Source organism: Equus caballus, chromosome 10 (genome assembly GCF_041296265.1).
Source record: "Equus caballus isolate H_3958 breed thoroughbred chromosome 10, TB-T2T, whole genome shotgun sequence".
Classification (NCBI taxonomy): Eukaryota; Metazoa; Chordata; class Mammalia; order Perissodactyla; family Equidae; genus Equus; species Equus caballus.
In genome coordinates, this window is record NC_091693.1 from 39,624,273 (window position 1) to 39,649,097 (window position 24,825).

Below are 24,825 nucleotides of genomic sequence, written 5' to 3' on the forward strand. Positions count from 1 at the left end.
CTCATGAAAATTGCATGGTCAGTGACCTAAACAGCTGTTCTAAAGTTGCTAACGTTTTAAAAGAAATCAGAATCCAAATTTATTTAGAGATACTGAGAATAGAATTAAGGAGACAGGATATTCCTTTGACATGACAAGGCTACAGTGTCTCCCTAAACGTAAGTAACCTGGAAAAGAAATTTATTAAAAAAAAAGTATTTTGTTTCTTTTGAATTTAAAATAAAAAATATACAGTATTTCCTCATATTAAATAAATATATTAAACAAAATAGGAAGTGATACACTATGAGCATTTTTAAAGTTTGAGTATCAGCTGCCTATTTTTGAGTCTCTAATACTGAGTCAATCATTTAGAATTATAAAATAATGACATGAAAAGTGCATTTTGGAATTTTCTTGTATAATATATAGAAAAAACACCAACACATCAATCATAGTTAAAATGGCAAACCACAAGGCTTAAATTCAACCAGATTCAAAATTACTCATAAGTGTTTTATTCCTCCTATAAATCCACTTTTAGGTATTCTGAGACTGTGCAAAAGGCCAGATTTAGAACTTTTAGGCCACACACAGTTCCGTCTTTGATGCCATAACTCTCTTGTGGTGGGCAACGTGCTTTCCCCAATATGAAGGCGAGAGCACCCTCTCTCCTTGGTGCAGCATGGCCATTACCAGCTGAAGAGAGACAGTGCCCTGATCCCAGTGGCCTTCGTAGCCCTCTGCAGTACAGACGGCTCCGGCTGCTTTAGAAGTTGTCTTAGATGGCATCTGTACAACAAGCGCATTCCGTACGAGGCATTCTCTGTCCAAGCACTTGAGAGCTGGGGCCTTGCAGGGTCTGGTTTAAGGTATGCTGTTCCCTGAGTATTCAGGGCTTCACATCCGAACGTTAAAAAATCCATATTTGGTCCCTCAAGTGTCTAGAGAAAGCCCAGGGCACAGAGAAGACTTCTAGATGTACCTAAAGAAGCTATCCCAGAACAAGCAATTCCAGGTGGGTGGCTGTGGCCACAATGACATAGCTTTTGTTATTGATGAAAAACAGAAAAGTCACTGAGAAGCAGTACAACAAGGAGAAAGGAACACTGTGGGAATAAGTGGAGATCTTTCTGCCCTCAGACAACTCTACAGTTTCTATCATAACACTTAAAACAATTGGAATCATAAATTATTTACATAATTACTCATTTAATGTCTTGTACTTTTTCAGAGTATAAGCTCTATGATGGCAAGAACTGTGTTTGTCTCTCTTGGTGGTATTATTGAGGGTATTTTAAAAATTAACTAATACAACTTTGCATTTATGCCATTTTGCCAAAAGAATGTGTTATTAGTGATAATAACTTTGGGGAAATATTAATAAGGAGAACATCCCACCTTTCCCAGAGACTTATGTTAAAAATAAAAGTATGGACAAAAAGAAAAGAAAGTCATCTTTTTGCTTTCTGTGAAAGAATCTGCAAAGAACTTAGCAAAGTGTTCTTGACCTTCTGGGTGACACCAGTTATGAAAGAAGACACCACCCACCCTCCCTCTGCACACTTCAGAGACAGGCTGGCTTCAGAGGAATGTAAATGTCTCTTTGAAACACAAGGAAAATGCCTGAAAGCTTGCTAATGGGTTTGTCTTCAACAAAACAATTCCAAAAACTGGACAGAAATTTTCCTTTATAAGTTGTTCACCTTAGTGAAGTGATCCTTTAGCTCGAGTTCTAGAAAATACTGGATTCTACACATAGAAAATCAAGTAGATTTTAGGTGAAGTTTTCTATTAAAATTAAATATGCAGCCCATGGTAATGATTTCTTATTTCTTTGGAATAAATACATTTACTGATATCAGAAAAATATGACCCCATACTTTTTTTAACATGTGAAAATACCTAGATTTTTTTCTAACTATGCCTTTATTACTGTCTTTTAAAGGCTGTCTTGGCATTTATTATCACTTATTAATGTCAACAGTATGTTCTTCAGAACACTTATTCTTGATAAATAAATAGAAAAGCATTCTATACCCAAAATGCAGTGTGAAACTGCCTCATTTGCTGAAACCTTCTCAAAATTTCAATGTGAGTTATGAGTCTCTAAGAGGAGATTTATAGTAAGTGGGGTTTTTTTTTTCCACTTCCTCCAGTCACTGAACTCTTTCTTCTGGAAGAACACCCTGTGTCTAGTCTTTAGCAAAAAAACACTCCAGAAAAGTACACTAATTTTTTAAAATTTTATTTTCTTATGTAAGATCTGTGCAAATGGAAGTTAAAGTTTTTCTCTCAAATGGTTTCTGTCTGACTCATTGGGTATTTTGAATGACTGCTTAGATCAAATTTGTAGAAAACCATGAAGACAAACACGTAGCTGTTTGGATTTCTTCACATGAAGAGCTTTTGCTGCTACCTTTAATCTTGGTTTTAATCAGAAAAGCAAAGGTGGATCTATTTGAGTATAGGCTTGATTTGCTGATTATGACGCTGCATTCTTAAGTATTTGGCTTTTAGGGTGCCTACACCATCTTCTGTTCTAATTAAGAGCTTTTGAGCTGGAGAAAGGGACATCCATGTGAAGTGAAAGGGTTTTAAACACCAAGGGGCACCTAGTTAAACAGTATTATGTGAGGTCAGTAAAGTGTGAAACTTGAGGGAAAATCTTGTAAAACTTACTTTATATTCTTGTGACTTCCTTGTGTCAATATCAGACCAATATCTCTGATAAACATAGATGCAAAAATCCTCAACAAACTACTAGCAAACCAAATTCAGCAATACATTAAAAGGATCATATACCATAATCAAGTGGGATTTATTCCAGGGACACAGGGATGGTTCAAATTAATCAATGTGATACATCCCATTAACAAAATGAAGAACAAAAATCACATGAACATCTATATAGATGCAGAGAAAGCATTTGACAAGATGTAGCATCCATTTATGATCAAAACTCTCCAACAAAGCAGGTATAGAGAGAACAGACCTCAGCATAATAAAGGCCATATATGACAAACCCACAGCTAATATCTGGAGAAAAACTGAAAGCTACCCTTCTAAGAACAGGAACCAGACAAGGATGCCTTCTTTTACCACTCTTATTTAACATAGTATTAGAAGTCTTAGCCGGAGCAATTAGGGAAGAAAAGGAAATTAAAGGGATCCAAATTCGAAAAGAAGTAGTGAAACTGTCACTATTTGCAGATGACATGATTTTATATATTGAAAACCCTAAAGAATCCACTAAAAAACTTTTAGCAGTAATAAATGAATATGGCAAGTTTCAGGATGCAAAATCAACGTACAAAAATCAGTTGCTTCTATTCACTAACAACGAAGTAGTAGAAAGAAATTAAGAATACAACCCCATTTACAATTGTAACAAGAAGAATAAAATACCTAGGAATAAACTTAATCAGAGAGGTGAAAGATCTGTACACTGAAAACTATAAAACATTGTTGAAAGAAATTGAAGAGGACACAAAGAAATGGAAAAGGTATTCCAGTGCTCTTGGATTGGAAGAATTAATGTAGTTAAAATGTCCATACTTCTTACAGCAATCTACAGATTTAATGCAATCCCTATCAAAGTTCCAACAATATTTTCGCAGAAATAGAACAAAGAATCCTAAAATTTATATGGAACAGCAAAAGACCCCGAATAGCCAAAGTAACCCTGAGAAAAAAGAAAAAGCTGGAGGTATCACACTCCCTGATTTCAAAATATTCTACAAAGCTGTAATGTCCAAAACAGCATGGTACTGGCACAAAAACAGACACACAGATCAGTGGAACAGAATTGAGAGCCCCAAAATAAACCCACACATCTATGGACAGCTGATTTTTGACAAGGGATCCAAGAACATACAATGGAGAAAGGAAAGTCTCTTCAATAAATGGTGTTGGGAAAACTGGACAGCCACATGCAAAAGAATGAAACTAGACCACTATCTTACACCATACACAAAAATTAACTCAAAATGGATTAGAGACTTGAATGTAAGACCTGGAAGTATTAAACTTCTAGAAGAAAACCTAGGCAGTACACTCTTCAACATCAGTCTTAGCAGCATATATTCAAGTACCGTGTCTGACTGGGCAAGGGAAACACTAGAAAAAATAAACAAATGGGACCAGATCAAACTAAAAACTTCTACACAGCAAAGGAAACCATCAACAAAACAAAGAGGCAACCTAACAATCAGGAGAACATATTTGCAAACTATGTATCTGATAAGGGGTTAATATCCAAAATATACAAAGAACTCATACATCTCAACAACAAAAAAACTGACAACCCAATTAAAAAATGTGCAAAAGATCTGAACAGAGATCCTCCAAAGAGGATATACAGATGGCCAACAGGCCCATGAAAAGGTGTTCAACATCATTAACTATCAGAGAAATGAGAATCAAAACTACAGTGAGATATCACCTCACTCCCATCAGAATGGCTCTAATTAACAAGACAGGAAACAATAAGTGTTGGAGGGGATGTGGAGAGAAGGGAACCCTCGTACACTGCTGGTGGGAGTGCAAACTGGCACAGACACTATGGAAAGCAGTATGGAGATTCCTCAAAAAATTAAGAATAGATCTACCATATGATCCAGCTATTCCACTGTTGGGTATTTATCCAAAGAAGATGAAAACACGAATGCATAAAGATACATGCACCCCTGTGTTCATCACAACATTATTCACAACAGCCAAGACTTGGAAGCAACTTAGGTGCCCATCAAGGGAGGAGTGGATAAAGAAGGTGTGGTATATATACACAATGGAATACTACTCAGCCATAAAGAATGGTGAAATCTGGCCATTTGTGTGTGATAACATGGATGCACCTTTAGGGTATTATCTTAAGTGAAACAAGTCAGAGGGAGGAAGTCAAATACCATATGATCTCACTCCTAAGAAGAAGATAAAAAAAAAAATGACAACAAACACATAGCAACAGAGATGAGATTAGTGGTGACCAGAGGGGAAGGAGGGAGGGAGGAGGGCAAAAGGAGCTATTAGGCTCATATTTGTGGTGATGGATTGTAATTAGTCTTTGGGTGGTGAATTTGATGTAATCTACACAGAAATAGAAATATAATGATGTACACCTGAAATTTACATAATGTTATAAACCAATGTTAGTGGAACAAAAAAGATTAAATTCAAAAAAATTGAAGAAGTCACAAATAAAGGGACCAATATCCCATGCTCATAGGTGGAAAAATTAATATTGTTAAAATGTCCATACCACCCAAAGCAATCTATAGATTTAGTGCAATTAGTATTAAAATTCCAATGGCATTTTTACAGAAATACAGCAAAATAATCCTAAAATTTGTTTGGAACCACAAGAATCTATGGATAGCCAGAGCAATCTTGAGAAAGACAAACAAAGCTGGAGGCATCACACACCCAGATTTCAAACTACATTACAAAGCTGTAGTAATCCAAACAGTACATTATAGGCATAAAAGCAGACACAGATCAGAGGAACAGAATCGAGAGCCCAGAAATAAACTCACACACATATGGTCAACTAATTTATGACAAAGAAGCCAAGATTACACTATGGGGAAAAGACAGTTTCTTCAATAAACAGTGTTGTGATAACTAGACAGCCCCATGCAAAAGAATGAAATTGGACCACTATCTTATACCATACACAAAAATTAACTCAAAATTGATTAAATGCTTGAATGTAAGACCTGAAACCATAAATCTCCTAGAAGAAACAATAGGTGGCAAGCTCCTTGACACTGGTCTTGGTAATTAGTTTTTGCATTTGACACCAAAAGCAAAGGCAACAAAAGCGAAAATAAACATGTGGGGCTACATCAAACTAAAATGCTTCTGCAGAGCAAAGGAAACCATCAACAAAATGAAAATGCAACCTACAAATGGGAGAAAATATTTGCAAATCATGTACCTGATAAGGGGTTAATATTCAAAATATATGAAGGACTCATACAACTCAATAGCAAAAAAGCAATCCAATTAAAAAATGGGCAGAAGATCTGAACAGACATTTTTCTAAAGAAGACATACAGATGGCTAACAGGTACATGGAAAGATACTCAACATCGCTAATCATCAGGGAAATGCAAATCAAAACCACAATGAGATATCACCTCAGACCTGTTAGAATAGGTATTGTTAAAAATAGAATAAATAATAAGTGTGGGCAAGGATGTGAAGAAAAGGGAACCCTTGTGCCCTGTTGGTGTGAATGTAAAGTGGTACAGTCACTATGGAAAACAGTATGGAGGCTCCTCAAAAAATTAAAAATAGAACTGCCATATGATCCAGCCATCTACTTCTGAGTATTTATCCAAAGAAAACAAAACCACAAATTCAAAAAGATATATGCACCCGCATGTTCACTGCAGCATTATTTACAACAGGCAAGATATGGAAATAACATTTGTCCCTTTATGGATGAATGGATAAAGAAAACATGAAGTGTGTATGTGTCTGTGTGTAAAATACACAAACTGGAATACTATTCAGCCATGAAAAAGAATGAAATCTTGCCATTTGCAACAGCCTGGATAGACCTTGAGGGCATAATGGTAAGTGAAAGAAGTCAGACAGACAAAAACAAATACTGTATAATTTCAGTTATATGTGGAATTTAAAAAACAAGAAAATAAAAAACAAGAAAACCAAGCTCATAGATACAGAGAACAGATTGGTGGTTGCCAGAAGTGGGGAGTAAGGAGTAGGAGTGGGCAAAGTGGGTGAAGGGGGTCAAAAGGTACAAACTCCCAGTTATAAAATAAATAAATCATGGGGTTGTAATGGACAGCATGGTAACTATAGTTAATAATATTGTTTTGCATATCTGAAAGTTGCTAAGAGAATAAATCTTATAAGTCCTCACACACACAAAATTGTAACTATGTATGGTTATGGACATTCACTAGACTTATTGTGGTGATCATTATGCATTTATATAAATATCTAGGCATTATGTTTTACACCTGAACCTAATATAATGTTATGTGTCAATTATACTTCAATTAAAAAAAAGAGCATGTGGGCCTGCCCTGTGCCCGAGTGGTTAAGCCCACGTGCCCCACTTCAATAGCCCACGTTTTGCTGTCTTGGATCCTGGCCACGGACTGAGCCCCACTCATCAGGCCATGATGAGGCGGTTGTAGAATATACAACTACAACTAGAATATACAACTATGTACTGGGGGACTTTGAGGAGAAGAAAAAGAAATAAAAGAGACATTGGCAGCAGATGTTAGCTCAGGGCCAATTTTTTTTTTTTTTAAAGTACGAGATATGAGGGGAAAATCTTGTGAAATTTATTTTATATTCTTGTGACTTCCTTCTGTCATTTGCATACCTTCATATAATTTGCTTCAACTTCAAGACATACTAGTATATTCCAGTTTAGTTCATTCTGATGCTAAGCAGTTGGAGTTAGTGCAGACCCCACAGGTTAAAGAAGTAGTCCCCAACAAGACTGCCCTTACTTCAGAGGCTGGCTGGGAGTTTGAGGGTCCCCATGCTGTCTGCACTTTTGAATAACTGGCTACAAATGTGGAAGAGCATCTACTATCTCCCTCAGATGCAATAATTTAGCAAAGTGACTCACAGAACTCAGGAAAGTGCTATACTTCTTATAAAGGATACAAATCAGGATCAACCAAATGAACAGATACGTAGCCTGAGGTCTGGGAGGGTCCTAGCCACAGAGCTTGCGTGCTCTCTCCTCATGGAAGCAGGGTGCAGCACCGTCCTGGTCCTGGTTTATTGATGTGTTGACCAGGAAGCTCCACCCACATCATTTTCCAGAGTTTTTACTGGAGTTTCATTATGTAGACGTGATTGATAGACTCATGGGCCACAAAGCTGAACTCAGTCTCCAGCCCCGACTCCTCCGCAGAAGTCAGGCTTACTCAAAGCCCTGATGTTTCAGGTGACCAGCCCCTATCTTTACTTACCTCCTTAATCTCTAGTGTGAGCCAACGGCCCACCATGGATAACAAAGACACTCCTATTACTGAGGAAATGCCAAGGATTTAGAGGTTGTCTCCCAGGAACCAGGGACAAAGACCAGACAATACAGGCTTACTGAATTTTCTTACTACTCTTTTATGAAAATAATATACCTTTAAACCAAAGTTCTTTTTTCATGAGAGCCTTGCAGGTTTTTCCATAATTGCTTCTGGACGACGTATATAAAACATTATTGTTGCCAAGATATTATATATACAGCCATGGATCATTGAAATAAGTAAATTATGTCTATATTAATTGCATGCAATTGTACACACACACACATCACATGTAAATAAACTGATGTGTGTATATGTGTGTACATGTGTATATACACACATAACAATATCCTAAAGTAGTTGCATATATAGTTTGGGTATTCTTTTTCTCTAAATAAGTTTTATTAAAACTTGTATCTTTGAAAAGATAACACTACTAAACTTTCTAGTGTACTTGCTAAGGCTGTTTTGTAGTAATTTTCTGTGGGTAATCCCCAGAAACATTAGTTAGGCTCAAATAGATAATGTTATTTCAATGTACATCGTATTATCTAGAATCACTAGAAAAAATTACTATTCTGTGTAAAAAGTTTTTCCACATGAATAAGATACTTTTAAAATTTTATTTTAATGTTTTAGTGGAACTTTACAGTAAATTTTGACTATTCAACAGGGTAAGTCAAATATCCTTTACAAACTTTTCAGAATCATCATCTGGTTTTGAATTGTGCTGCATTGCTTATATCTTTGGAGGCACATTCAAGCATATCAAGCATGGCATTGTCATATCAGATCCAGATATTACATTTGAGGTTGAATTTGAATAAAGAGTACATCACTCTTCTAATGCTAGCAGCATAATTTAGTTTCTAAAAAAGGTAAAATGTATTGGAATCTCAGATGAAAATTAAGAAAAAAAAATTACATTAAAAATGTGGTCAATGTTTATTTTAAACATTTCTTTGAAATTAACCAGTGATAGTCAACTTACTGGGAATATTATTTGTTCTGAAAATATTTGCTTATAAAGCACATATCAAAGTTCATACAGTGTTGGTTAAGTAAATTAATTGATGTCTCATAAATGTAGGTGTCTCCTCAGAATACTTGATTTTAGTTTTGCAATATGTATCTTAAAAGATGAGAAGCACTTTTATAACCTGTGTATTAATATATGCATACTAAGTTCTCCTACTTGTTTTATTTTCAATGCATTTAACTTAACATGTGATTGTCCCATAATATGTTTAATTTTCCTTGCAAGCCATTGCTAGTTTAATTTTCCAAAACAGTAGTATTTAGAATTCTCCATTGAGATTATTTGCTGAGTGCTTTCTTCATGTTTTTGACTATAACTCATTCAGCAACAATGCCATTGCAGTAACACTGTAGACAAAACCTCTTACAATATATCCATTGTATTGTGATTGTTTACATATGTAACTCCACCTTGAACTGTGGTGCTTAGCTGACATGAAACCAGACTTCTTGTCATTACTGTGTCATTAGTGTGTCATTTCCCTCTGCGCGTTGGGTTGGCAGTAGCTACTGAGGAAGTGTTACTTGAAGGAGAGAATTAGTGGAAGCTTAGGTCTTCCTCTGGTTCTGCGCTCCTTTTTTCACATTTGTCATCAGGTAGTGACTCACCAGCCGCTAGCCTAAGAGAGCTTTCTCTAGGGCCACTTAGCATTTCTTTGAAGGATAAATTTCTCCTGCAGCATGTCAGCATGAAGATAATGAAAATAGTTAAACCAGAAAGACTATCTCATAGTGTGAAGTCTAGTTCCTTCTCCTAAGCTTTCTGCATTACATATAGATGTTTTCTTTCTAAACATTTCTCTAGAATGTCTTCAGGTAACAAAATTATAGTTAAGTGTAGAGAAGTATTTCGTGTTTTATTGAAACAAAACACTAAATGCTGTATGTATATTTTAATAAAAAATCAAGTAGATAGAAGGTAAGAAAACAAAATGTTAAATGATATCATGTGGGTGTAACATGATTGCTTTTTCTTTATTCAAAGATTATTTCTATTATGACATTTTTCTTTTCTTAAAAGTGATTTATCAAATTTATAAAACTAAACACGTAAATTTTACTGTATGTTAATCATATGTCAAAAAACTTGATTTTAAAAAAAGGAGAGGATGGTAGTTGATTGATTTTAAAAAATGAAAAGAATAAGAAATGTCCTACTCACTTTTCTATAGGTTGGGGCTCTACTTCAGTAACAAGATAACATGTTCATAGGAGTGGGTCTAATAACATGTTCATAGGAGCACGTCTGATAACATGTTCATAGGAACATGTCTGATAACATGTTCATAGGAGCACATCTGATAACCTGTTCATAGGAACAGGTCTGATAACATGTTCACAGGAGCACGCCTGATAACATGTTCATAGGAACACACCTGATAACATGTTCATAGGAGCACATCTGATAAACTATTCTTAGAAGCACATCTGCTAACCTGTTCATAGGAACACATCTGATAAACTATTCATGGGAACATGTCTGATAAGCTGTTCATAGGAACACGTCTGATAACATGTTCACAGGAACACGTATGTTACGCTTTTCCTCCTTTGTGTTTCAGCCTTCCTGTGTGTGTTGTGCAGTATCACTTAGTCTTTGATATCAAACTCTGATAAACTGATGTCACTGAATCTGTAGTGAGACATATTGAAAACAGGAAGAAAAAGGGACAAATGTGTTTTAATTTCTTTGAATACAACCCTGTTCAGTGGACCTTTGGGAAATAATTATTAGATTATCTGAGGCCAATCAAATTTTGCTTTTAGTTTCTAAACAAAATTATTGGAAAGGATCTGGTCATTTGTGAACCCTCACCCTTGTTGTCATTAATCATGGGCTTCGGATCCAGTGCTCCTAAAATGTATATATACATTTCTTGCTTACTTTGGCAAAGTTATCAAAGCTTAGCTAAGCAGCCTCTAGGAAATTATTTTAGCCTCTGGCTTTGCCTGGCTGGCCAGTCATGGGTGCTACTCCAACAAATCTGGCTCCTGCCCCCTTCCTGGTCGGGTAGGTTTTGATGCTGTCTTGGATAATCTTTATCTGGAGTCCTAAGGAAGAATGTTTCTTGTTGATTTTACCTCCACTGGCTATTTGGACATTTGTTTGCCATCACTAATGGCCATCTGGATCTCGATTTCTAATATATACCAGCTTTGATTTCTTTTTCTCAAGTTTTTTCTTAATTACATGATGGGAATGGCTTAACTCAGTGAAACACTGCATTCTCTTCCAAGAATACTACTTTAGTGCCTTCTCTTGTTATCTGTACCTTCCTTCAGGAGGATAAGTATCAAGCATTTAAGTGACTATTGACCTCATGGAAGCAAACAGGCTCTTTAAGATTTTGTTAACACGTGGAACTGATTTGGGCCATGTGCACACCCCGGTCACTCTAGTCCTGTTCCACTGCCCTAGAGAAGGCTGTGGTGTAGGGATTCTGCGAGTGAGTCATTGCAGAGACGGGTGACATCTCTCCCTACTCCCCATTTAAGCTCTCTGCCTCTCTCTTGCTTCAGTGCAAATCCACCGACCAGAGACAGAGCTTCTGGGGTAGCAGGCAAACAGGTGTTCTACCTGTGATGACAGTAACTTTCAACTCCTCTCTCCAGAAGAATCCTGCCATCCGTCTAGGAGGAGGTGAGCCTTCAGGTCATCATTTCATGACTGAGCTCAGCTCCTGCCCTTTCACCTCTGCTCACACCGCTTAACTTCATTCTCTTTAGAGTTCCCATATAGCCCTTACAGCACATACTCTGCATTGCCACTTTTTATTTATGTCTCGCCTCCCTAGATACATACTGGGAGTCTTTACAAAGACTATAAATAAAATATATATTAATATATATTTATTTTATTTATATAAAATATATAAAATATAAAAAAGGGATTCTGTCCTATTCATCTCTGTATCCCAGGCACTTACCACAGAGAATGGCACAAGGGTATCCAACAAAGTTTATACTAGGACTGAAGGGAGAGAGGGAGGAGAGCAAGGCAGGCAGAAACACAAATTTTTAAAGTGTAAGTGCCCCCAACTGAATTAGTCCTTAGAGAATTTAGCTGCTTTTACTCCAGTCTCTGAGCCCTATTCTTTCACTTAATAGACTCTTATATTAATACCCAAATCATCGGTTTATATTGCTTTGTCAAGAGCTACTGTGATGAAAATCCAGACTAACAGATGTTCTATTTGCTTCTCAAATGTGTTTGAAAGGGATTTCCACCTTAGACTAAGTTCAATATTGTTGTATAAAGTAGTGAAAAAGTTCCCGTGAATGGGATTGATGACCCCATAATTAGGGGTACAGAATCTGAGAAAGGAGCAAGTGAAACTATTTAAAGTTGACTCAGAAGATTTGTTAGAGCCGAGAAATGCTATGTCCATGGATTAGGAACTCTCTGTGTGAAGAAACCTGAGACTTAAAATCAATGTGGAATCTATCTTATCATATCTACTAATCTGCTTAATCTGATGGCCAAGAAAGTGATGAATAGGAGTCAAATCACAGAATATTTCCCCAGAGAAATGTGAGTACTTGGGATCTAATCTATGATGTTACTAGGTTGGTCACCAAGGAAAATATTACTTAGGAAGAGAAACTCATTTTTAGCAATTTGCCTCTAGAACAGACGGGAACGGGTTGATTCCTCTCACACTAGTCAGATAACTGGATAATATAAAATTTAAAAAGACAATCAAGCTGGCTATTTAAATATCATGTCTTGCTGGGAGGTTGTTGGAGGTAGGGACCAGGGACTGAACTGAATGGGCCTTTCTAGAAAACTGTTCATATCTTGTCATACTCCATGTTTAATCCACACTTGCACCTTCTTCAGGGCCTCCTGATATCAGAAAGGCTTTAAAATAGCCTTACTACATTTAGATTCCTAGTACCCCACTTCTATGCAAAAAGGAACTCTGCTAGATTATTGCTGTCTGTGAAGGACTAAGTCAACGAAGTGGATAAAGGTGCATCCGCAGGGTCTACACATCTCCAGATGAACGACCGCGGTCAGTTTACTATGCTTCCAACGTCCGACCACAGCCCAGTCCTTGAACAGCACCCGTAGCCTTCCTCCAGGGACAAAGCACCTTGTGGATGGGGACTACATCTTTCACTTTGGGTAAAAACACAATAATGATGATGACAGATAATACATAATACATAATACTTATTTGATAATGTGTGCTCCTGTGCTGTGTTTTAAATATGAAATTTAATCCTCTTAGCAACCCAGTGGATGTGTTCTTCTTATTTCCAAGCTTTAGATGAGGAAAATGTGGTTTAGCGAGTGTAAGTAACTTGCCCAGATCACAGAGCTGGTAGATGGCCGAGCTGGGATTGAATAAGAAATGAGTGTGAGTTAAATTGATGGTGTTCCTTTACAGCAAACCGTGCTGAGTCACATTCTGTTTTCTCAAAGGTCTCAACCAACAAGGGCCTCTGCCACACTGTTCTTGTTGGGAATGTGAGTCCATATTTTTGTCAAATGAATACAAATCATCCTCTCCCTTTGTGTGATTCTTTTCCAAGCTCCTTTTCTGCTAAAGGGCATATTTTTCAGTCTATTCATTTTGCTATTACCTTATTATATAAATTCAGCCTCAAGAAACAGATTTGAGAAAAGTAGGTAAAATTAGTTAATGATAAAATCATTATAATAATTTTAAACAAGGCTCATAATAACAGATTAAAATTTTTTCTGTGTATGTTCCTTTCATGAATATCTTTATTAAACTTCCATATTTGTTCAGCCATTTCCCATCGGAAACAAGGCAAAATATCAAGATCCCAAATGTTAGGAGTTTTAATAGTTTAGAACTTTTCATCTAAGGTACCCCACAAAGTAGGCATAAACCCCTTTGAACCAGTCTCCAGGATTCAGCATTTTAGGCAGATAACCATACCATTATCTGTATAAAGCAAAATGAATTAATAACCATTGAATCCCTTTTATTCTTCTTTGCTTGGCACTTTGATCAAAAGATGATTCACCAGTCTCTACCCCTCACTGTCTCTGAGCCCTGGCTCACATGTCATCTCCAGGAAATCCTCCCTAATTAACTACCCAGCTCGGATCGGCCTTTTGCTTTCTACTCCCTCAGTATGGGTCTGGCATCCAGGTTGCAGGGAGGGGAAAAGGATGTAACATAGTCTTTGCAGGAGCTGTAGTTTTAAGTAAATGTGTGCTTCTGTTGCAATCATGATGTTCACTGATTTTATACATATATATGTATGTGCTTGTATATTATATATAATATGCACGTTTCCTCTGCTCCGTCCTCCAGCTCTTACTGGCATGGTCACATGCAGCATTGCCCTGGGCCCCCCCTAAGCCCCTGCTTATTTGTCAGCTCTGCCAGTGCTTTGTCCTGTGCTTCAGAAGCTGCAAGCTGCTTAGTAAACTGCTGATGGAGAGTTAACTTCATCCTCCTCATCTCTTTAATTAAAATCTACTGCCTTCTTTGTCTTCTAGCAGATAAAAAAGGCTAAGTTATTAAAACTTAGGGGTAAGTTTCCCACTTAATTATCCTAATGACAACTGCCCTTTTCCTTTAAAGTACTGGGCTGAACTCGTTCTTTTAGAGACTACTAATTTTAATTGTATCTCATGTATTATTGCCTCTGTCTAATAAAATCTGGCATGTAGGATACTGAGCCAATGATATCGTATATTCAGTGACCATTTAATTTAACATTTAGTTTATGTACCTATACTCTTTGACTTGATTTTCTGCCCTGTAATGACGCAATTTTCTCCTTCACCCCTCGTGTTTGTAGCACTAGAAAAAGTGTCATGTGTGTTTTCACCCCTTCCATAGCAGCATGCTTATTTCTGAAAGTGCCAGACTGCACCTCTACGTGCCCTTGGCTAGCATACACAAACTGTCAAACTGTGGAATTTGATGAACTGTTACGTCTTCATATTTTTCATCATTGAATTTAAACATCCAAATTGTGAGCTGCACCTCAAATGTACAGTACCTCTTGTTATATTTTCTGGAATGTGACTTTGTTTTTATCCTCTTAGGTATCTCTGTCATTTCTATGTCAGAGACACTGAAAGGCAGCACCTTTTCAAGGCTAAGGAATCTTATGAGTTCCCTTCCTCCCTAGATGAAGTCTCAAGGTCCCCATTTTAAAAGACGAAAATGGAAGCAGGTCACCCCAGCATAGCACGGGAAGATATGGCCATCCACGTGGGTCTATTGAGCTGCATAGTGTCCAGAGTCTGGCTCCATCTACTGATCCCTGGGTGGCCCTCACCCTCAGGCTCACAAGATGGCCACTCTGCCTCCAAGCATTGCATCTGTATTTCCCAGCAGGAACGATAGTGAAGAGGGAGGGCAAAGGTACGTCCCACCAGATTTGCAGGGTGTTAAAGAGCTTTCCCAGAGCCCCACCAGTTACTTACAGTCGCATCTCTTGGACCAGAATCAGCCTTACAGGAGACTGGAAGATGTACACTTTTCGTTGATCCATTGTCACCCTGAACAAAACCGAGGTTCTGTTGATGAAAAGGGAGGGAGAAATGGACATGGGGTAAGCAATAGCAGGGTCTGCTTCAAGGATAAAGTCTTTACAAAAATGTCAAGTTAGCCTTGACTGAATTCCAACTAAAATAGTCACTGCAAAACTGTCATTATATGTCTATAGCCTTAATTTCAGAATCTAAGTTTTGAAGTGAAATTTAGTAGCATTTAAAAAAATATTTGGATACTTTGACTTTTTCAAGTCCAACTCAGGAATAGAAAAGTGAACATAAGAAATGTTTTAATTCTGAAATTTTCTACAAAAATATCTGGTGATTTTTCTACCAGGAAAGTATTTCATCTTCTGAAGCCTCCCTAGTATGTAAGATGGGATTAGTAATATGAAATAGTCATGGCGCTGGAGAAGTGTCCTCGCAAGGTCCCTTCAATTCTGAAAGACCAGGAGAGGAAAATGAGCTGATAGTGCTGCGTCAGATACACACAGCCATCCTACCAGTGCCCCAGGCACCTTCAGTCTTCCTGGCAGGGTGTGCAGGCAAGATCACTTGGGTATTTTCCAGGTGGGTACATTCCACCAGTGTTGAGTATTTTCCAGGTGGGTACGTTCCACCAGTGTTGAGTATTTTCCAGGTGGGTACCTTCCACCTGTCTTGAGTATTTTTCAGGTGGGTACATCCTCCCTCTGTTTGGTATTTTCCAGCACTGGTGTGGTTCAGTCTTGTTTGACATTGAGAATGTAAAAATTACAGCAAAATGTGGTGGAAGAATATCAGCTATCATCTTAATACCATTTATTTTCATTTTTATTCCGCTTATGCACTAATTCAGAAAGTGCCTGAACATAAGATTAAGCAGAACAGGCATCTGCCAGTGTGATGAAATTTGGGAGCTACAGGAGACACTTCCCCCACAGACATGCCATTTTAGCCACACTGAGAGGGAGCGCTGCTAAGGCCTGCAAGTTTACTGTCTCTAAAGAGAGGAGTTAGTTTCAAATTAATATTCTATGAGCTGTTAATATCTTGGAGCAAAAGAGTTTATCCAATTACTTATGAGAATAGGCATGTAGAATAGAGGTGGGCCCAAGACAGATAAATTCCAGTAAGAGTAAAAAGCAAAGTCCAAAGCAACATAGAGAATTGGGACACTACAGTGGGGACCCCAGGCCGCCTGAAAGCAGAGCTAAACGTGCCCAGAGTGAAGTTCTCAAAGCAGATGGAAAGGTATCAACACTCTACCTGTTTACAGCCGTGTCCTGAAACTGCCCGGGGTGCCAGGGCCTTTATCAGGAGAGAGGACTTCCCTTTGCTCTGTGATAAGTACAACTGGGCAATTTTTTACTGTTTATAAAATTGTGTTATGCATGAAAGCCATAGTTAACTAGAAGTTAATCTTAATAACTTCAAAAAGGAGTAATCATTTGATTCACAAAATCCCAAGGTATTTTAAGGGGCCAATAGGATAAATACTGGAATATATAGCTAATATTATCAATAGAGGTGAACCCTAAAACCATTTGTACCCCTCTTGCCTAGATTGTCATTATAAAGTACTGTCATTATTGTAGTTAAAGCTTCAAAGTGAATGAAATAAATTTGCCTTTTTCCTACAGAATTTGTCTTGAAGCACTACCTACTTTCTGTTAATGTCTAAATAGGTATATAACCTACATTGACAACAATAGTGCCAAAGAAGAATTATTTGTTAACTCATCCAGGAATTTGGACTATTCAAGGTCATAAGTGAGCAGGCTTAAAAATAGTTATTTAAGTATTGCTCACATGATCAAGTTAAACACGTAGTGTGAATTTTTTTAGTTTGGAATAAGGAAAATGTTTGAAAAGTAATTTTAACATTGAAAACTGTCACTGTGATTATTCTTCATAAAATAACCAATATGTGTCTATATAGTACTTTTTAAATGACTATAATTCCTGTTCAATTCAAAACAATAAATGCATATTGAGATCTACTATGGGCAAGAAAGACATTGTTCTGGAAATTATAGCTATTGTAGTGACGGGAACACATTTGCTTCTCTCAACATGTTTAGAGTCTAAATAGATCATAAAACAAGTATATAACTAACAGTATGGAGGTTCCTCAAGAAATTATAAATATAACTACCATATAATCCAGCAATTGCACTTTTGGGTGTTTATCTGAAGAAAATGAAAATACTAATTCAAAGAGATATGTGCACACCGATGTTCATTACAGCATTATTTACAATAGCCAAGATGTGGTAACAACCTAAATATTCATCAATGGATGAATGGATAAAGAAAATGTAGTCTGTATATACAGTGGACTCTTTTTCAGCCATAAAAAAGATGAAATCTTGCCATTTGCAACAACATGGATGGACCTTGAGGGCAATATGCTAAGTGAAATAAGTCAGACAGAGAAAGACAAATACTGTATGATCTCTCTTACATGTGGAATCTAAAGAAAAAAACAACAGAAAACAAACAAGCTCATAGACATAGAGAACAGATTGGTGGTTGCCTGAGGTGTGGGGGTAGTGGGGGTGGGCAAAATAGGTGAAGGAAGTCAAAGGTATAAATTGCCAGTTATAAAATGAATAAGTCATGGGGGTGTAATGTACAGCATGGTGACTATAGTTAATAACACTGTATCACATATTTGAAAGTAGCTGGGAGAGTAGATCTTGAATGTTCTCATCATAAGAAAAAAAAGTTTTGTAACTATATATAGTGATGGATATTAACTGGACTTATTGTGGTGATCATTTTGCAATATATATAAATATAGAATCTTTACATTGTACACTTGAAACTAATTATAATGTCAGTTATACCTCAATTTAGAAAAAGAAAGTGGGGCCGGCCAGGTGGTGTAGTGGTTAAGTTCGTGTGCTCCACTTTGGCGACCCAGGGTTTGCAGGTTCGGATCCTGGGCACAGACCTATGCACTACTTATTAAGCCATGCTGTGGCTGGCATTGGCAGTGGATGGTAGCTTAGGGCTAGTCTTCCTCACCAAAAAACAAAAAGAAAGAAAGTATCGGTTATCCGTTATCCATATATTTTGACTCTGTTTATCAGACCACCTTGTTGAAGAATACATTCCACGGGGCTCTAAAAGAATGTTTCTTTATTTACGTGTTGTTAAGTAGATAGATTTGGTGAATGTTTCCAACAGATTTATTAATAAGCAAATGACAAACCCAGTTTATATCTTTACACTGATTCCTGTATTCCCTCATATTATACTTTCCATTCTCCACTTTTTAGGTCTTCCTTTGACTCATCTCACTTTCAGCCATTTAGCTTACATAATAACTGCTACAAGACACATCTGCACTTTTTCATGACCATGCATTTGATTCCACACAATCTAACCCTACTCCTCCCTGACTTGTGTAGACTCCGGATAAGGTCACATTTGGTCACTTACAGATCATAACTGTAATGGCCCTAGGACTGAGTTGTGCATTGAAACATGTTCCTAACATCCTACCCCCAAAGATCCTTGTATTCTCATTGGCAGGAGTATCATGCGTTAGAAGTCTTTGGTGAAACACTGAATTCAACACACGACTTGGTATGTACAAGACTCTTTGACAAGTGTTCTCAGATTCATCTGAGTAATGAATTATAGCAATAATGCAGAGAAAGGATTTGGAGCTTTGTAAGCCATGAAGAAAAAAAGTCATTCACCAAGATTGTAAAGTTTTTGAAAAAAGAAAATATTCTTCTTTGTTTTCTTTCCCCAGATCCCATTCAAAGGAACTGGAAGACAAAGGTGTTAAATAAGTCAAGTATTTACTTTCTGCCCCCAAATTTAATCTCTTTGTTTGCCTTTTTCCAAGCTGAGCTACAACCAATATTTTTTTAATGGAGTTTGTTGTTTTTGTAGGTACAAGCCAGTTACGATGTGACACGCTATGAAAATATTTTCTCCCTGTTCTGGGTTCTGGAGCAGCTTCTTCAAAAGGAAACCGAAAAAGGCAACACTTCAAGTATAGGGCATGATGACCAAGAAATCAAGAAATTTCTTCAGAAGCATGATGAAACTATTTTCCAACTCTCTGATGCTTTTCCTTTATTTACTTTTTATTTGTGGAGACTGGGCATTCTCTTGAACTCAGTAGAGAGAGAAACTGTTGAAACTAACTCATTTCCTTAGCAACTTACCAAATATCAGAGGCATACTAACGTTGAATATGTGAAGATCTTGTACTTAAGAGATTTTCAGGAATATTTTTAAATGGCCATTTTAAGTAGATCTCTAAATATAATCATTAATTTAATTTAATAGTTTTAAATTATATATAAAAGATTATGAGTCATCTTTCTATACTAAAATCAGCCAGTTTCAGTTGGGAATGCCCTCCATATTCTCATGTAACAGTATCTGACAGTATGTTACCCAATATAATCTAGCTCTGTTATTCTCTAAAATGGACCATTAATTGTCTATCTCATAAAAGATATTTACATTTTAAAATATTTCCGTGTAATAGATACAAAAGGTATCAGAAGAGATCTTAAAAGTTTTGTTGCTTTTTCAACACAGTATTTAAAATAAGTGATCATAAATGAAATTTTTAAAACTTTTTTTTCTTACGTAGTTTCAATTTTATCATTCTCTCTCACCTTAGAGGGGACCTCTGTAGAAGGAGAAAAGTTTTTAACATTTGTAAACCTAACAGCCTTTAATTTCATGTAGTCAACATATTTGTCAAGTCCTTTTGAAAGTACTAATTAGTTGCTTAAAATGTTCTGTGTTTGTTGTTCAGCAAATGTTTGTTTTAATTCTGTTGATTATATATAATCCTGTTATTGTTAAAATGTAGTTGTCATGTGTAATTAAGTCATTAAGAATATTTTTACAAGTTCTAACATCTGTCCAGAAATATACTTTATACTTATCAAAAGTATATTTATACTTATTAAATGTACTGGTTGAATTATTCAGTTAGACAGTTTCACTGATTTTATTTCAATTATTAAAAGTAAAAGCAACTAGCTTAATGAGCACACATTATGTACTTTCCTATAGTGCAATTTAAGGCACAATAAATACAAATTTTCTCTATTAATTATGTTTGATATTGTTTCATTAGTTAATTACCATTCCTAAGTGCCATTGACATTTAAAAGAAAAAAAAACAATGTATATGAAATCAAATCATTATCTGCCACAGTTATTTATGGAGTTATTTCTAGCTTTCTAGAAAAGATAAAGCCTTTTTTACAATACAAAACTCAATGTATGTATCATTCAGCTCTTGTTATGGAACAAACAACCCCACAATCCCAGTGGCATACAACAGTAAGCATTTATTTCTCAGGTCTCAGCCAGTCACTTGGGGATCAGCTCATCTGAACTGGGCTCTGTTGGAAAGCTCTGCTCAGGTTGCAGACCCTACCGGGCTCAGCTCCATGTTGTAAACTCGACTTTGGTCTCTGATTGTAAGTATTCTGGGGTCCAGGTTGAGAGGGAAGCAGGCACTCAGGGACAGCTCTTACATGGCAATGGCGAGAGTGAAAGGGCTGGGCTGAGAAATGTCACACTGTTACTTCTGCCCATGTGCATTGGCCAAAGTACATCAAATGGTCAAACCCAAAGGAAAGGGACAGGGAAGTACCTTCCCCCTTCAGCGGGAGAACTTGCAGAGTTAATGGCAAAGGGCATGGATATGGGAGAGAGTGGAGTATTGCGGCAAATAATTTACTTCCCCACACATACTCATTGAACACAAGAAGGATATTCCAGATCCTGCATTAGGAGGAATTTTTCTAATATTTGATTCCTGGGAACACTTCTGAAGATTGCTCTAAGTCACTTCAATTGATGACACTACAGGAAATCCACTACCCATGATCTCTCCCCATCCTCTCTTCTGTAATGATTAGACAAGGCTGGTAAGCAAGCAATAGCAATGACCCGTAGTCCCCTGCAGCCAGCCATGATCCTAAGAAGACTTTTGTAACTAGAAGGGATTTCTTAATTCTAGTAGTCGTCAAGCTTCAAGGTCTGAAAATTATCCTAGGATATGTATTTATTATAGAAGAAGAGACAAGACGTTGGGATTATCATTAATGTACAAAATGGAGACAGATTTTATTTCTATTTGGTATTAGTTTTATATAAACACTTAACTTCAGTCGATTATATGATACCTAACCTTTCATTATCCTGTGTTTCAGTCTATAACAGTTTTAACTATGTAGTAAATTTAGTCTTGAGTTCTAAATCTCCTGCTGGTGAAAAAGAAAATAAAATGAGACATTTGTCTGTTTCACTACAGCAGTGAAAGATAGAGAATTAAAGAATAAATTAATAAATTAATGATTTAAACTAGAACTAATATTTATAAATATGGTAGCAATTAAGATTTTATTAATGTCCAACTTTACAATTAAGATTTTGGGGATAAGAATAATAGAGATAGTAGAAATTAGGCAGTGCTGAAATGGATGTAGAATAGGATGAGAAATAAAGAGGACCGACCATAGGACAATCCCAAAAATGGAGGAAATAATAAAAATGATAATGAGTGCTAACAGTCATAGAGTATTTATTATATATTTTGTATATGTAATATATATATTTATAAATATTTTATATATACACGCATATATGATAGATACCAGGCGCTGATCTAAGCATTTTACATATATTAACTCATTTGATTCTCCCAACAACCCTGTACGATAGGTAACATCATTATCTCCATTTTAGAGATGAGGAACTCAGGCAAAGGAATGTTAAACAACTTGCCCAAGTTCACACAACCAGCAAGTGGAAGACTTGGGTTTTTCCCCCGGAAATCTGTCTTCATAGTCCGCAGTCCCAATCACTGTGCTACACTGCCTGTTCAGTGCAAACTGTCCTGGCACTTGATGAAACCTTCACAGATCACTTCTTTGTGATTGTCTTTGAAGCTTTGTATGCCCTCCACTACAAACTTACAGCACAGCAGTTCATTATTAGCTTATTTTGTATTCTTCAACCCCTGCAGAGCAGCTGTTCTATCTACCACCATCTCAGAGCTACAGCATCTTTGTCCTCTTCTGGATTGTAGCATTTTACGATAGTCAAGACTCTTTAGATAAATTACAGATCATCTTCAAACAAGAGTTTTCTAAAAAGTGCAAAGCTTCTTCTAAAGGTGGGGTAAGTTGACTATCCGACTGCACTGCTCAGCCCAGTGGGGAGAGGAAACAAGCCTGATTGTCTTGTCCTTGGATCTATAAGTAGAGGCAATTCTTTCACAAGCTGTTGTGCTTTTCAGTCATATTTGTTGGCATCCTATAGATAACGGCAGTGTATTCCTACAGAAGTAAGGAAAAAGTCCATTCACATTTCCAGATTTTTATATACATTTGTAGATTTTTAAAAAATATTGATGGCTCTGGCTTATGATAACCTGGTTTAATTCATTAAACAAATATTAAGCACCAACTTTGTGTGCAAAGTTATTTGAAATATAAAAAATAAGCATAGTAAACTTTATCTTTTGTCAGATTCATAAAAAAGAACTTTCTTTAGCAGTCAATATGACAACCCAACAACATCAAGAGTTTGTATCTGCCAAAGGAGACAAGTAGGGTGATAACATTTACCAAATATTGGGAAGAAAAGATACATGATTTTTATTATTATTGAAAGTCAATTCATCCTTTTTAAATTATTTATAGAATGACACAACACTAAATTTATCTTGTCAATGAATGAGCTATTGTTTTAAGAACTAACATTTCAGAGCATAGTTGATACAGAGGAAATGACCTTGGCCTCTTTTTTATTTTTCATTTAATATTAAAGTCCTCTAAGTTGTTTTAAGAATCTATTACTAATAGAAAGCAAAGCCTATAAAAAGAAAAGTAAGTCTAACATTCGAAGTATCAAAATAATTCAATTTTGTAATTCATAGATATATACTCTGTAATGTTTTCTTGTGATATTTTAATCTAACTTTTGTTGTAGCTCCTTAACTGGTTGGTGAACTTCTGCCGCATTTTAGTTGTAGTTGTAGGTGTTTGATAGCCAGTCCACTGGGGCATCAAAGTTTGCAGACAATAGCCTTAACTTTAGTTGTCTCCCATCTATATATGAAGCGATGCTTCTCAAAGGTGACCCCCAGGCCAGCAGCATCAGCAACACTTAGGAACCTGCCAGAGAAACAAATTCTAGGGCCCCACTGCACACCTACTCCAAAATCGGAAAGGGGAGGGTGGAGCCCAGAAATCCGTGTTACATCAAGTCCTCCAGCTGATTCCGATGCCTACCAATGTTTGAGACCCAGTGCTACAATCATCGTTTTTGCTGAACAGCAGAGCTTAATACATAGAAAATAATTCAGAAAGTAGAAATTCAGTCATCCCAAACTACTTAACTGAATTTTTCAACTTTCCCTGTGTGTGCCTTAAAATTCCAAAGGAGAATTTTGGGGAACTAAATTATTCACGATTTATTTAAAATGAGTAGCAAATTTATAAAAATTTCAGTCAGCCTTAATGGCACTTTAAAAAATTAGCATCTTTACACTTAGTTTTCAGTTCCTTCACTAAAATAATTATTCCCTATCGGTGGTATTTTAAAAAATTATTATAATCTAAGTTTAAGAGATATAAATAAATACCAGCTGTCTGCATTGGTCCTAGTATAGAGTGATGAACATGTACAGAGATGCAGACAGGATGTTACTTTATTCTTGAGATATTAGACACTCGAAATAATATCAGAACTTTCAAATTATTCCAGGAGATCTGTTTTTATACATACGGTAAATATAACTTAGTTATAAATATATTCTATTTCTCAACCCTAGAGATGAAATTCTAACTTCTTTAAATCCTTCTGTAATATGGTGAGATATAAATAAGCAATTAGCAAATGACTGCCTGTTCTCCACTCTTCTGCTTAATTGATTCCCACCACTTTGACTCTTTGCCACATGACTGTGAGCTCCAGAGGTGCCTAAGGACAGCACCCCTGCCAGGGTGAGGGAGCGGAGCTATCGCTGCGGTTAGCTTTAACCGCTTAACTAAGACATTTTCATGAATGATTAATCATTTCTGGAACACTAGCAATGCCAGACACTCAACCAGCAGGAAAAGGATTTATTTATTCTTATTTCTCTCTCAAACACACATCCAAATTCAACATTCATTTTGTAAAAAGATCCAAATCTCTTGAAACTAATTCTAAAGTTTGGAATAAAAAGGTCTTCTCTCTTATATTTTACCCAATGATCCTCAAGGTGCCACCATAAGCCATGGCTGCACCCTGGGTGCCTTTTTGCCTTCACTT

The 24,825-nt window shown here is 36.6% G+C and overlaps 1 protein-coding gene across 6 annotated transcripts in view; it reads left to right on the plus strand.

Moving 5' to 3' along the window:
* MEI4 (meiotic double-stranded break formation protein 4) overlaps positions 1-20,605 on the plus strand; it is a 235,672-nt gene extending 215,067 nt beyond the window's left edge. For 5 of the 6 annotated variants that reach the window (XM_005596799.4, XM_070225167.1, XM_023650676.2 and 2 more), the window contains one exon: positions 19,420-20,605. In XM_005596799.4, coding sequence (XP_005596856.1) covers positions 19,420-19,689 — 270 coding nt within the window. In that variant the 3' untranslated portion in view covers positions 19,690-20,605. Of the gene's footprint in view, positions 1-19,276; positions 19,317-19,419 lie in introns of all 6 variants that reach the window. The other variant, XM_023650678.2, reaches the window with a different exon arrangement.
* The last annotated feature ends 4,220 nt before the right edge of the window (positions 20,606-24,825 follow it).